Source organism: Pelophylax lessonae, assembly GCF_965119305.1.
Source record: "Pelophylax lessonae genome assembly, chromosome: 1".
NCBI lineage: Eukaryota > Metazoa > Chordata > Amphibia > Anura > Ranidae > Pelophylax > Pelophylax lessonae.
The window spans coordinates 372088055-372104261 of NC_138768.1; the positions used below are offsets into that span (position 1 = coordinate 372088055).

Here is a 16207-nt window from a genome sequence, read left to right on the forward strand (position 1 = left end):
GACTGCGGAGACAAGGTGGGGACAGAGACAAGCTGCAGGAGAGGTGCGAGGGCCACATAAAATGACCTGGCAGGCCAGATTAAGGCTGGCCATACACTATACAATTTTCTTATTCAATTTCCTTTAGATTTACCTTAAACTATGTAGTACAAGGGCCTGCCTGACTGCATACAAATTGAAAGTGTTTAGGTTTGACCCTATATTACATGGTTTTGGTAAATCTAAAGGAAAGTTGAACAAGAAAATTGTATAGTGTATGGCCAGCCTTAGTCTAGGGACCTTGTGTTTGACACATTTGAACTATGTTGTACAAGCGCCTACCTGTTTGGATACAGAGTAATTGGATAGTTTTGGCAAGTCTTCCTGGTATATAGTTTTGGTTAATCTAAAAATTATTGTACAGTCAGATTGTAATGTGTGTGTGATTACCTTTAATCTGATTTAAATTTGTCCAAAAGGGGATTCCTCAATCCATATCGTTTGTGTGGATGGAGGATTATGTTTGTTTTGTTTTTGTTCAGCCCACTTGCTAAACTAAAAAAACCTAACAGTGTATGGGCAGTTTAAGATGGACTTTAAGGCTCGGTTCACATTTATGCGATGCGGGAAGGCTGAGAATTCGCAGCCTGTTCCCGCATCGCACACGCACCCCCGGCAGTTCACACTGCCATATGCGATACGCTGGGGGTGTCAATGTAATCTTAACGACACCCCCAGTTTGATCGCATATCGCAGTGCGATCGTGCAGTTCGCACAGGATCGGATCACACAAGTGTGAACCGCTGTGCGATCCGATCCTGATGCGGCTGCAAAAATGCCTCCTGTGCGTGTTTGCTCCGGGTGCGATGCGAATTTAGCCATACAAACTGTATGGCTAAACTCGCACCGCACAGCTGATCGCATGTAATGTCGGAGCAGTGCGCTCCGACATTACATGCAAACCCGGCACTCGCAGAAGTGTGAACCGGGGCTAAAGCAGACCTGTCAGTGGAGGTCAGTTTGGGGATTGGAGTCCACTTGCAAGCATTTTACATGTGTCACCCTAAATATGGGTGTAACATGATCTAAAAGGTGGAGTTAGACTTGAATCTATTGGTGCCGAGAGTATGCAAACATGGGCCCTGGCGCCGAGACGCCACATATTTACATACCTATATGTAAACAAGCCTGTGCCAAGAGCGCACGTCCTGCACGCTCCAGGCACAGTTACCGGCGCCTAAAAGAAAGCTCGAGATCACAACTAACGATCACTGTGACAGCCCATCACGGCAGTCACTGATCATAAACCCCGCCCCACCACCGGGCATCAGAAATCCCTTAAAGGGCAGGCAGGCAGGCACCGGAGTTAAGGGCTTAAAGTGCATATATTTTTTTCAGACAGTTTAGGGAAGGATTAGAACTCCCATAAGGTTTTTATAGCTGTCTGTGCCCAAATGAGTATATTTACCCTCTCTATTTGTCCTGGTTGACCACTGTCACTGTTCTGTATAGCCCATCTGAATATATAGTGGGTATAGAAAAGAATCACCCCCTTTAAAATAATCACATTTTGTTGCTTAGCAGCCTGAAATAAAGACAGACACAGTTTTTGTTTTATCCAGCTGTATTTACTCAGTGTATCTTATAACATCCGAGTAAAAGGTATAACACCAACAAGTCAGAAGAAAATAAAACAAATTCAAAAACAGGATATAAAAGGAATAGGGGTGATGGCGCTGCCTATATAATTTAGATATAATAAAAATGTAATAAGCTGTGATGCAAAGTGCCTTAAGCTAAAAACAATAATGTGTAATGTTCAAACAATAATATATTCCATAAAAACTTCAATTAAGTGCAAGTGCAAGGTATAAAAGTGCCTGCAGAAAGATTGGAAAGTGACTGGTGCAATAATTGTATGAGCAATAAATAATATTTAACATGCAATATTAATGTGCTAACAAATATGGTGCTATATAAAGTGAGCTGTTCCACTCATACCACGTGTTGATATGGGGAATAAAAAAGTGCCAACAGAGCAAAAATAGAAAAAAGTTATTATTTTAAAAAAATACAGCTTGCAATGTCCAATAAGGAAAGATCCAGTAGAAAAGTCTATATCATGTGCGGTGACTTCAAAGGCAATAAAGGTGACAGCACTCGGAACAAACCGACACTCAGGTGAAAAGGTGACCCCGTGGTGGGTGGTAAGGTGCTGGGATTCCTTTGATAAAATTGCACACTTACCAGAGACACCCACCCCACACAGGGGTATAGAGCGGGTGTATTTATGGGTCTGGCAACCTAGCGGTATCCTCCTATCCCTGGGTGGAGGGCGTGTGCCGAGGATCAGGCTGGTCCTGGTGTGGATGTACCCTAGGATAGTCCCCTGTGTGCCTTCCTGCCTAGGTATGTTCCGAGGGATCCACTCAGCTCCACTCCCGATATTTAAACCTGTTTCTCCTGATCCTCATTCCTCATGTCTGCATTGGACATGACCCACATGATATAGACTTTTCTACTGGATCTTTCCTTATTGGACATTGCAAGCTGTATTTTTTTAAAATAATAACTTTTTTCTATTTTTGCTCTGTTGGCACTTTTTTATTCCCCATATCAACACGTGGTATGAGTGGAACAGCTCACTTTATATAGCACCATATTTTTTAGCACATTAATATTGCATGTTAAATATTATTTATTGCTCATACAATTATTGCACCAGTCACTTTCCAATCTTTCTGCAGGCACTTTTATACCTTGCACTTGCACTTAATTGAAGTTTTTATGGAATATATTATTGTTTGAATATTACACATTATTGTTTTTAGCTTAAGGCACTTTGCATCACAGCTTATTACATTTTTATTATATCTAAATTATATAGGCAGCGCCATCACCCCTATTCCTTTTATATCCAGTGCATAGTCTCCGGACTATCATCCAGGGAGGCTGCAGCCTATTTTTAGATATTTTTAGATATATCTATATATATATATATATATATATTTTATACATTTACTACATATTTTTTATTCATTTATTTATACACATTTTTTTCACTTAATTATTCACTTATCTATCCATTTAGTCCATAGCGCGGAAGTTCTTATTTTTCTTAAATTCAAAAACAGAATCACTGAGTGGGAAAAATAATCACCTCCCTCCTAAAAATGACTTGTAAACTCAATCAATCAGATGTAGCACCCTCCTAGGTAGGTGCTAGGAAGAAGCATGTGGGTGGCCCTGTCTGCATATCAGGGGGGCCTGACCATTTAGTTAGGCTGTCACATGCTTCCAGGTGTGACCTGTTGTGCCTGGGGAGTCTCCCCACTGTGTCCAATGAGGGATCCTATTGGACAGTGGAGGAAACCTAGCCAATAGCACAACAGGGCTTGTGGCTATCTCAGTGGGTGGAGTTTACTGCAATGCACCCAGGGATGGGATATAAGTCTGAGGGGAGCATGTGACAGGGCGTCTTTGGCGGGAAGCAGAGTTCCAGGAGGAGGGTGATGGCTGTCTCTCCTCCTGTCAGTGCGAGTGAGGGTGTCCTGGGCAGTAGAGGACGAAGGTTGAGCGGAGCTGCAGAGAGAGGGATCCAGAGTGCTGTGGACCGAATGGAGCTGCTGGGCAGAAGTTTCGGGGAAAAACAGTGTCGTGAGTACTAGAAACCGCCCAGCGGTCTGCCTGGGAGGGGGGACCACTCCAGAAGGTCAGAGGGATCGGGGAGCCAGCAAACCAGTAGAGAAGGCTTATAGAAAGAGGGTGTTGGTGCGGGCCCTGAAGTGTTTAGCAGCACAGCAGCAGTACAAGTAGCTACCTCAGCAAGGAGTGCTTAAGGGAGCTCAAAGAGGACTTCTTTAAGTAAGAAAGCAGTCCAAGGTCAATTTGGAGTCAACAAGCAGCAAACCAGCGTCAACCGGCGTTGAATGGCATTTAGCCATCGTCAAGTCAGCGCCAATCGGCATTTTCAGTTGTCCCTAGCAAATTTTGTATAGTTGAACCAAAGGAGTATCCCACTCATTCCCTTCTCCCATCCACGTTCTCAATAAATACAAAAAACCCAAAGATACTGGACTGGTCATTGTCTCAGTGCTCAAACTTGGAGAAACATGCACAAAGGTACTTTTGTTGCACCCGGTGACCCATATCCAGCAAAACGGCTGGGAATCCTGCTACACAGGTATAGCTAATCACCTTCTCGAAGTTATTTGACTCTAAACTGTGATCAGCTGTGGTCATTTGATTAGCTCAGCATGAAAAGAGCTTTCCTGGAGAATTTCAGTCCCTGGTAATGCAAAAGAAGCAAACAATCAACTATAAGTGGCAAGGCATTGTCAAAAGATCTCCAGGATTAAGTTGTGGACAGGCACAAGTCAGCAGATGAATACAAACAATGTCAAAGGCTTTATCTATGCCTAGCAGCACAGTGAAGTCTATTATTAAGAAGCAGAAGGTATTTGGTACAACACAGACACTCCCTGGATCAGGACATCACTCCAAACTGGATGAAAGAACCAGGAGGAAACTGGTCAGAGAGGCTACCAAGAGGCTTACAGCAACTCTGAAGCAGTTGAAGGAATTTATGACAAAGAATGATCATTGTGTGCATGTGAAAACAATATTACAAATTCTCCAGAAATGTGGCTTCTATGGGAGGGTTACAAGAAAAAAGCCACTCCTTCTGAAAGACCACATGCAGTCACAACGACGAGCTTTGCCAAAATGCACCTTGAAGATTTTGAGGCCACGTGGAAAATGGCGTTATGGTCAGATGAGACTAAAATCAAATTATTTGGCCTCAACATCAAACAATATAACTGGCGGAAATCCAATACAGCTCACTATCCAAATAACATCATTCCTACAGTAAAGCATGGAGGTGGTAATATCCTGTTATGGGGTGTTTCTCTGTAGCAGGCACTGAAGCACGTGTCATTATAGAAGGAAAAATGGATGGGGCAAAATACAGTCACATTCTCGAGGAAAATCTGCTGGCCTCTCTCAGAAAGTGGTCAATGGGAAGAAGGTTTTCCCTCCAGCATGAAAATGGCCCAAAGCACACAGCAAAAATTACCACACAGTGGTTGAAGGAGAAAAAGGTGAATGTCCTTGCATGGCCTAGTCAGAGCCCAGACTGAAACCCCATTGAAAATCTGTGGAATGACTTGAAGACTGCAGTCCACAAAGGGTCACCGTTACATTTAACTAAACTTGAGCAGTTCTGCAAAGAAGAGTGGGCAAATATTAAAAAAGTTAGGATGTGCAAAGTTAGTAGAGACATATCCCAACAGACTAAAGGCTGTAACAAATGCAAAAGGTGGTTCAACAAAATACTGACATAAGGGGGTGATCCTTTTTCCAACTCAGTGATTGTTTTTCAATGTATTTTTTTTCTGACGTGTTGGTGTTAAAATTCTTCACTTGGATGTTAATACAGCTGGATACAACAACAATTGTGCCTGTCTTCATTTCAGGCTGCAAAGCAACAAAATGTAACTACTTTAAAGGGGGTGATTCCTTTCTATACCCATTGTAGTGAAAGGTAAACTGACAGGGGCTTTAATCAGCTGAAACATGTACTGTACATACCTGTAAACCTGTTTGTTTTCCATCAATAATAGTTGGCCAAATGTATAAGAATGATAGTGTGCAGTGTTGTCCCAAATGATAATGCTATTAACCGAAGATAGTGATGTCAAGTTAAAGGTTTTATGGCGAACACAGCGATCTTTATCATTATGTGCAGATATTGATACCATACTAAAGTAAACACTTCCCACCCCACTGTCAGGACTGACTGTCCATTCCTCATAGTGATCAATGTGCTATGTTGACCACACTAACATCCACTATGGGCCTCTCCAACCACCAATCATTAGTTACTCTCAGTGACCCCAACAACAAAATAAAAGAAACAATGGGGAAAGTTGACCTGTAATCTAATTTTAACAATGACTCATGGGCATCAAAACAAAAAAAGCTCATGAGCTATTTTTCGTAATAAAAAGAAATGCTGAGAGGGTTCTTTTATAAATCAGCAGGACAGTTGTAGTTAACGACAGACGCTGGGGTCGCTATGCACAGTCACCTGTCTTATAATAAACTCACTTGTGGCATATCCTAGTATTCTATATTCTATGGATAGATAGAAAGACAGATGTCTGAGTGCATAGAAAGACACAGACGTATGGGTAGATAGACAGACAGTCAGATAGACAGAGTCAGATAGATGTATGGGTAGATAGACAGATAGATAGATAGATGGGTAGATAGACAGACAGACAGACAGAGACAGATAGATAGATCTGAACAAAATTATAAACGCAACACTTGTTTTTTCCCCCATTTTTCATGAGCTGAACTCAAAGATCTAAGACTTTTTCTATGTATACAAAAGGTCTATTTCTCTCAAATATTGGTCACAAATCTGTCTAAATCTGTTTTAGTGAGCACTTCTCCTTTGCCGAGATAATCCATCCACCTCAACGGTGTGGCATATCAAGATGCTGAATGATTATTGCACAGGTGTGCCTTAGGCTGGCCACAATAAAAGGCCACTCTAAAATGTGCAGTTTTATCACACAGTACAAGGCCACAGATGTCGCAAGTTTTGAGGGAGCGTGCAATTGGCATGCTGACTGCAGGAATGTCCACCAGAGATGTTGCCCTTGATTTGAATGTTCCTTTCTCTACCATAAGCCATCTCCAAAGGGGTTTCAGAGAATTTGGCAGTACATCCAACCGGCCTCACAACCACAGACCACGTGTAATCACACCGGCCCAGGACATCCAGCATCTTCACCTCCAAGATCGTCTGAGACCAGCCACCCATAATCTGCATAATCAAAGAGTTTCTGCACAAACTGTCAGAAACCATCTCAGGGAAGCTCATCTGCATGCTTGTCGTCCTCATCAGGGTCTCAACCTGACTGCAGTTCTTCGTTGTAACCGACTTGAGTGCGCAAATGCTCACATTCGATGGCATCTGGCACTTGAGAGGTGTTCTGTTCACGGATGAATCCCGGTTTTCACTGTACAGGGCAGATGGCAGACAGCGTGTATGGTGTCATGCAGACAAAGGAGTCAAAATATGGGTGACCAAAAACAGGTCTCATAAAGTGGCTCACCCCGCGCACAAAAGAACACAGTAGATAACAACACGGAATTATGAAGACGTAAAGTCTCAAAGCAGCTACTATACAAAAAGAACTGTTAACAAAGGTGTTGTAGAATATTTGATCAGAAAAAACAAACTATAACACTAGCAGCGCTAAATAAGAGGTCCATTGAATAAACAAGTGTCCTTAATGACTCATACAAAATGTATATATAGTACAGTCCATGCAGTAAGCACAATTCACCAGGGTAGGGGAGTGAAGGGTCTTGACTGTTCCTCCAAAAATGACACCACACTCTAGTGCTCCCCCCCTTTAGATGAAACACTCACCAGAAACTGGTGAATATAGAGCCTTAAATCCACCAATCAACGGGTGTGCTAATCACTGCTGGGCTGCTCCAAAATCCTCCTTCCTCCAGAGTTCCTCCACTCAAGGTTCATGTAATTGAACAAAGTGGGGGCGACAATAGTGTAATTCTGCAAACTTTATTAAAACTACACACAGTAAAACCCCTCTCCCCTCAAGATATCTACTCACAGGAGGGTAATGGAGTGAAGGCATAAAGGATCAAAATATGCACACTGGATGACCGATTCGAAACTCTCCTGCAATCCCATAGGAATCACGAATGGTGTCCTGTGCGAAATGTTCAGCGACCGCGCACATCAGCTCTGACGTTTCGTCCTCACGACTTCATCTGAGAGCCCCTCTGAGGGGCTGATGTGCGCGGTCGCTGAACATTTCGCACAGGACACCATTCGTGATTCCTATGGGATTGCAGGAGAGTTTCGAATCGGTCATCCAGTGTGCATATTTTGATCCTTTATGCCTTCACTCCATTACCCTCCTGTGAGTAGATATCTTGAGGGGAGAGGGGTTTTACTGTGTGTAGTTTTAATAAAGTTTGCAGAATTACACTATTGTCGCCCCCACTTTGTTCAATTACATGAACCTTGAGTGGAGGAACTCTGGAGGAAGGAGGATTTTGGAGCAGCCCAGCAGTGATTAGCACACCCGTTGATTGGTGGATTTAAGGCTCTATATTCACCAGTTTCTGGTGAGTGTTTCATCTAAAGGGGGGGAGCACTAGAGTGTGGTGTATGGTGTCATGTGGGTGAGCGATTTGCTGATGTCAATGTTGTGGATGGAGTGGCCCACGGTGGCGGTGGGGTTATGGCAGGCGTATGTTATGGACAACGAACACAGGTGCATTTTATTGAGATACCGTGACGAGATCCTGTTGCCCATTGTTGTGCCATTCAACCACGACCATCACCTAATGTTGCAGCATGATAATGCACGGCCCCATGTTGCAAGGATCTGTACACAATTCGTGGAAGCTGAAAACATCCCAGTTCTTGCATGGCCAGCATACTCACCAGACATGTCACCCATTGAGCATGTTTGGGATGCTATGGATCGGCGTATACGACAGCGTTTTCCAGGTCCTGCCAATATCCAGCAACTTCACACAGCCTTTGAAGAGGAGTGAACCAACATTCCACAGGCCACAATCAACAACCTGATCAACTCTATGTGAAGGAGATGTGTTGCACTGCGTGAGGCAAATGGTGGTCACACCAGATACTGACTTTTGGACCCCTTCGGTTTCCCCCAATACAGTAAAACTGCACATTTTAGAGTGGCATTTTACTGTGGTCAGCCTAAGGCACACCTGTGCAATAATCATGCTGTCTAATCGGCATCTTGATATGGCACACCTGTGAGGTGGATGGATTATCTCAGCAAAGGAGAAGTGCTCACTAACACAGATTTAGACAGATTTGTGAACAATATTTGAGAGAAATAGGCCTTTTGTGTACACAGAAAAAGTCTTAGATCTTTGAGTTCAGCTCATGAAAAATGGGGCCAAAAACAAAAGTGTTGCGTTTATAATTTTGTTCAGTGTAATTTCGAGGTGGGATACCTTTGCTGTGTAACAAATTCCTTTAGAAAGGAATACATCTGATGTGGCACTCCTTTGTTTCCACCAGACATTCATCAAAAACAAACATTGTGCCGATGCTTGTCCAAATATGGAATTAGACGGTGAACAATGAGGCACCATGTACACAGGACGTTAGAAAAAACGTGCTGCAAAACTAGTTCTGACGCCGGGAAAAAGCAGCTGTTAAACGTGCTTTCAGTAGCTTTTTCCATTGGCGTTATTGCACGTTTGGCCACGTTGCTTTTAGCAGCGTTTTTTCTGCCTCCATTCAAAATCAATGGTTCCCTATGGGAGCCTATTGGTTTGAATGGAAGTCGCACCGCAAGTCGGATCAGGAGAAGACAGCAAAAGAGCAGAAGACAAGAAGACCAGAGAGGGAGAAGACCAGAGCGGAGAAGTCCGGATGAAGATTTTTAATAAACTTTCCAAAACGTCTCCTGTCATTTACATACACTGCCTTTTATGGGGTGAATGGGTAGGGGTATCGTGTATCCCATACCCATTCACATAGGGAGGGGGTCCGGGACCTGGGGGGCCCCCTTGTTAAAGGGGGCTTCCAGATTCGGATGAGCCCCCTGCCCGCAGACCCCCACAACCACCGGCCAGGGTTGTGGGGAAGAGGCCCTTGTCCTCATCAACATGGGGGCAAGGTGCTTTGAGGTGGGGGGGTGCAGAGAGCCCCCTGCCCCAAAGCACCAACACCCCCACATGTTGAGGGCATGTGGCCTGGTATGGTCCAGGGGGGTGGGGGCGCTCGCTCATCCCCTCCCCCTTCCTGCCCTACCGGGCTGCATGCTCGGATAAGGGTCTGGTATGGATTTTGGGGGGGACCCCACGCCGTTTTTTCGGCGTGGGGCTACCCTCATATTCCATACCAGATCCAAAGGGCCTGGTTTGGAACCTGGGGGGGGACCCCCACGCAGTTTTTTTCCCATTTTTTGGCGTGCAGTTCCCCCTCAAGATTCTCACATCGCAAGTCGCGCCGCAAGTCGGATCATTCTGATCCGTCTTACGGTGCGACTTCCATTCAAATCAATAGGCTCCCATAGGGAACCATTGATTTTGAATGGAAGAAAAAAAAACGTATAACGTGGCTGAACGTACTTCATCACATTCGGTCGCGTTCGGTCCCGTTTTTGCGTTTGAAACGCCGGGAAACACACGTTCGAACGCAAATAATTGCGTTCCAAAAAACGTCCCTGAACTCAACTGCCTGCAAATGACTGTAAACGACGCTGTGTACATGGACAGATAAGATAAAATGTAGATGGGTTCAGGGGCTTCTGAAAAAAAAAACGCCCAACTGCTCCTAAAAGGCCATTTACAACGTCCCGTGTACACGGAGCCTAAGGGTTAATGTTTTGTTAATTTGCAGAATGGTGTATGACATTTTTTGTAATTTTGTATTTTTCTATATGTGTGTGTGTTGGTTGGGGATTCGTTATTGGAGTTAACAATCAGTATACACATAATGAGATGTAGTATACTGTAGTGTATTGTACACCTTATATAGAAATTGGGGAATGAGTATGATAGTTAATTATGGATATAAAGATCTCTAGATACTGTGCATAGGTGGAAGTGATGAGATAGAAATGGGGAAATTTTGGATGATGGGATACACCTATGTTTAGGGCTAGACTCACTGTGAGAAGGAAGATAAATGTTTGTCTACTAGAAATATTTTATTCTATCTTTTCATGTGACAACACTGAAGAAATTACACTTTGCTACAATGTAAAGTAGTGAGTGTACAGCTTGTATAACAGTGTAAATTTACTGTCCCCTCAAAATAACTCAACACACAGCCATTAATGCCTAAACCACTGGCAACAAAAGGGAGTACACCTCTAAGTGAAAACTTCCAAATTGCGCCCAAAGTGTCAATATTTTGTGTGGCCATCATTATTTTCCAGCACTGCCTTAACCCAGTTGGGCATGGAGTTCACCAGAGCTTCACAGGTTGCCATTGGGGTCCTCTTCCACTCCTCCATGACGACATCATGGAGCTGGTGGATGTTAGAGACCTTGTGCTCTTCCACCTTCCGTTTGAGGATGCCCCACAGATGCTCAATAGGGTTTAGGTCTGGAGACATGCTTGGCCAGTGCATCATTTTTACCCTCGGCTTCTTTAGCAAGGCAGTGGAGGGGTGTTTGGGGTCATTATCATGTTGGAATACTGCCCTGCGGCCCCAGTCTCTGAAGGGAGGGGATCATGCTCAGTATGTCACAGTACATGTTGGCATTCATGGTTCCCTCAATGAACTGTAGCTCCACAGTAACGGCAGCACTCTTGCAGCCCCAGACCATGATACTCACAACCACTATGATTGACTGTGGGCAAGACACACTTGTCTTTGTATTCCTCACCTGGTTGCCGCCACACTCACTTGACACCACTTGAACCAAATAAGTTTATCTTGGTCTCATCAGACCACAGGATATGGTTCCAGTAATCCATGTCCTTAGTCTGCTTGGCTTCAGCAAACTATTTGGGGGCTTTCTTGTGCATCATCTTTAGAAGAGGCTTCCTTCTGGAATGACAGTCATGCAGACCAATTTGATGCAGTGTGCGGCGTATGGTCTGAGCACTGACAGGCTGACCCCCCCCCCCCATCCCTTCAACCTCTGCAGCAATGCTGGCAGCACTCAAATGTCTATTTCCCAAGGACAACCTCTGGATATGATGCTGAGCATGTGCACTCAACTTCTTTGGTCCACCATGGAGAGGCCTGTTCTGAGTGGAACCTGTCCTGTTATACCGCTGTATGTTCCTAGCCACCATGCTGCAGCTCAGTTTCAGGGTCTTGGCAATCTCCTTATAGCATAGGCAATCTTTATGTAGACTCTTGTAGAGCAACAATTCTTTTTTCAGATCCTCAGAGAGTTCTTTGCCATGAGGTGCCATGTTGAACCTCCAGTGACCAGTATGAGAGAGTGAGAGTGATAACACCAAATTTAACACACCTGCTCCCCATTCGCACCTGAGACCTCATAACACTAACGAGTCACATGACACCGGGAAGGGAAAATGGCTAATTGGGCCCAATTTTAACATTTCCACTACATGTGTACTCACTTTTGTTGCCAGCGGTTTAGACATTAATGGCTGTGTGTTGAGTTATTTAGAGGAGAAATCAAATTTACACTGTTATACAAGCTGTACACTCACTACTTTATATTGTAGCAAAGTGTCATTTCTTCAGTGTTGTCACATGACATGAAAATATATAATAAATTATTTACAAAAATGTGAGATACTGGACAGACAGACAGACAGACAGACAGACAAACAGACAGACAGACAGACATCTAATAATAAAAAGGTAAATCTTTAGGTAGGGTGGCCTCCTATCTCCTGTGTGTATGCCTCCTCTGGATCATTGTTCTATGTGACCCATGGGCAGTGTGACAGGTCCTGTGTTTGCAGAAAGCAGTGAGGTTTTCAGGTGATTGTATAGAATGTAACAGATGTAAAGCTGCAACAATAATAGAGTATGTGTGTATGCCCGATATGTGTGTTGATGGTGTGATAGCCCTGAGGTGCCATATGCTGTGTGTCCTGACTAGCCCAGCACTGAGGTTCCATACACTGTGTTTGTCCTGACTAGCCCAGCACTGAGGTGTCATACACTGTGTGTGTCCTGACTAGCCCAGCACTGAGGTGTCATACACTGTGTTTGTCCTGACTAGCCCAGCACTGAGGTGTCATACACTGTGTGTGTCCTGACTAGCCCAGCACTGAGGTCTCATTTACTGTGTTTGTCCTGACTAGCCCAGCACTGAGGTGTCATACACTGTGTGTGTCCTGACTAGCCCAGCACTGAGGTGCCATACACTGTGTGTGTCCTGACTAGCCCAGCACTGAGGTGCCATACACTGTGTGTGTCCTGACTAGCCCAGCACTGAGGTACCATACTGTGCGTGTCCTGACTAGCCCAGCACTGAGGTACCATACTGTGCGTGTCCTGACTAGCACAGCACTGAGGTACCATACTGTGCGTGTCCTGACTAGCCCAGCACTGAGGTGTCATACACTGTGTGTGTCCTGACTAGCCCAGCACTGAGGTGTCATACACTGTGTGTGACCTGACTAGCCCAGCACTGAGGTACCATACTGTGCGTGTCCTGACTAGCCCAGCACTGAGGTGCCATACACTGTGTGTGACCTGACTAGCCCAGCACTGAGGTACCATACTGTGCGTGTCCTGACTAGCCCAGCACTGAGGTACCATACTGTGCATGTCCTGACTAGCCCAGCACTGAGGTACCATACTGTGTGTGTCCTGACTAGCCCAGCACTGAGGTGCCATACTGTGTGTGTCCTGACTAGCCCAGCACTGAGGTGTCATACACTGTGTGTCCTGACTAGCCCAGCACTGAGGTGTCATACTGTGTGTGTCCTGACTAGCCCAGCACTGAGGTGTCATACACTGTGTGTCCTGACTAGCCCAGCACTGAGGTGTCATACACTGTGTGTCCTGACTAGCCCAGCACTGAGGTGTCATACTGTGTGTGTCCTGACTAGCCCAGCACTGAGGTGTCATACACTGTGTGTCCTGACTAGCCCAGCACTGAGGTGCCATACTGTGTGTGTCCTGACTAGCCCAGCACTGAGGTGTCATACACTGTGTGTCCTGACTAGCCCAGCACTGAGGTGTCATACTGTGTGTGTCCTGACTAGCCCAGCACTGAGGTGTCATACACTGTGTGTCCTGACTAGCCCAGCACTGAGGTGCCATACTGTGTGTGTCCTGACTAGCCCAGCACTGAGGTGTCATACACTGTGTGTCCTGACTAGCCCAGCACTGAGGTGTCATACTGTGTGTGTCCTGACTAGCCCAGCACTGAGGTGTCATACACTGTGTGTCCTGACTAGCCCAGCACTGAGGTGCCATACTGTGTGTGTCCTGACTAGCCCAGCACTGAGGTGTCATACACTGTGTGTCCTGACTAGCCCAGCACTGAGGTGTCATACTGTGTGTGTCCTGACTAGCCCAGCACTGAGGTGTCATACACTGTGTGTCCTGACTAGCCCAGCACTGAGGTGTCATACACTGTGTGTCCTGACTAGCCCAGCACTGAGGTGTCATACTGTGTGTGTCCTGACTAGCCCAGCACTGAGGTGCCATACTGTGTGTGTCCTGACTAGCCCAGCACTGTGTGTGTCCTGACTAGCCCAGCACTGTGTGTGTCCTGACTAGCCCAGCACTGTGTGTGTCCTGACTAGCCCAGCACTGTGTGTGTCCTGACTAGCCCAGCACTGTGTGTGTCCTGACTAGCCCAGCACTGAGTGTGTCCTGACTAGCCCAGCACTGAGTGTGTCCTGACTAGCCCAGCACTGAGTGTGTCCTGACTAGCCCAGCACTGAGGTGTTTGTATAAAAAGTCTAACAATGAAAAGTTGATTCCAACAAGTGGAAAGCTGACCCCAAACCCCCACATAGGAAAGGTTAGCTATGTGAGAGGAAGGCAGGACTACTTACCGACGAGCCAGCCCAGAAAGGACAGGAGCTTCTGATCTGGGGGTTCTTGCTGAGTGACAGGGCCCCAAAGCTGAGGGCCACAGTGCAGCAGCCCAGGATAAGCTGTAACAAGCCGAGGGAGAGGAGAGGTCTGCCAGGCAGAGTGAGTCCAGAAGCCGCTCGGCGCCTAGTACTGACAGGAGGAGGGGGGCACAGCCCCAGGGAGGCTGAACATCTAGGGGGCTGCAGTACCCCCCGGGCCCTCCGTGCCCGGTGCTGAGAGGGCTCCGTGCCCGGGGAAGAAGTGGAGGCTGCATTACCCATAGAAGAGGAGAGCCCGGCCATGGGACAACAAGAGCCAGGAAGCAGCACTGGCAGAGACATCATTGGGAAGGGGAGGGTAGCAGGCAGGCAGCAGTGCTGGAAGAGAAGAGAGGGGGGGAGGCTGGAAACCTGATCACACACAACACAGCCCAGCTAATATCGGCTTGTCATATGGGCCAGCCATAGCATGCTCTCATTCCTCCTCATCTCCTCTTCATGGAAGCCTTCTCCTCCTGTGCCTTCCTTCTCTGCACACCTCTTCTCTTCTTCTTCTTCCCTGCACACCACAATCCGACATGGAACTTCCAAAATAACTCCACTGATTATTAGGAGGGGGAGTGCTTGGCTCACATATTTGGCATGTGTACAAAGAAGGCTCTGGATCAACTTCCCTCTGGAGGCTGAACACCTCCTCTTTTCTGACCTTTCCCTTCTCCTATGGATGACCAGTTTATGGACTTCTGTCCCAAATCCGGGACTAGTCCAAAGAAGGCATGGGGAATCCCAAAGCACACCTTTCCCTCCTTTTCACTAAAAGCAAAACTTTGTTATTTTCCTTTTGCATAGAGGAAAGGAGGATTATAACCCCTGGGAGGTTTATTTTTGCCATCTGTGAGATTTCTCTTCATTTCCTGTCTTATAGCCACAACAGGAAGTGAGAAGAAATCCATCCAAAGTTTTTCACAGGGTCACCAGAACTACCATCCCTATTGCAAGATATCCCCACAATTCCTGTTCTCCAACTTTGTAATTTTCTTTTACTGTTACATTATTAGTGATAATGATAGATAGGGTAAATCTCCCTAAGAGCCGGTTCACACTACTCCGACTTGGTCACCTGACAAGTAGCGCTCCATGGCTGTGCAATGGAACCGTTCTAATCAGAGCGACTCAAGTGGCTCCGACTTAGAAAAAGGTTCCTGCACTACTTTGGGCGAAGTCGGAAGCGACTTGCATTGACTTCTCTTATGAGAAGTCGTTTGCAAGCGGCGATTAAGTCGTACTGCACGGGCGACTTCAAAGCCGGGGCGACTTTGAGTTGTGGTAGTGTGAACCGGCTCTAACAGGGGACACAGACAGGTGTTCTAATCCTTCTCCACTCTATCTAGAACTTAAAAGCAAACTTTGGCCTTTAGTTATTCTTTAACTTCTTGCCAACCGCATAACACACACATAGGTGTGCGCACAGGGTGTGCCAGGTGTGCCCAGGCACACCCTAATCACCCTGTGCGGCACAGATTCCCCCTACTGCCCTGGCTCCCCTCCCCTACCCCCACAGCTCTTCTGGCTTCCCTCCTCTCCTCTCCAGCCGGCTGTTGCTGTGGGGATGTTTTAGGATGAGTGGGGAAAGGGGCCGGTAAATATATAATT

The 16207-nt window shown here is 45.9% G+C and overlaps 1 protein-coding gene across 1 annotated transcript in view; it reads right to left on the bottom strand.

The window, feature by feature from the left end:
- Positions 1-15081, bottom strand: part of ENTREP1 (endosomal transmembrane epsin interactor 1) — a 147108-nt gene extending 132027 nt beyond the window's left edge. The window contains exon 1 of the mRNA XM_082243997.1: positions 14534-15081. Coding sequence (XP_082100123.1) covers positions 14534-14899 — 366 coding nt within the window. The 5' untranslated portion in view covers positions 14900-15081. The remainder of the gene's footprint in view (positions 1-14533) is intronic.
- Between the last annotated feature and the right edge of the window lie 1126 nt (positions 15082-16207).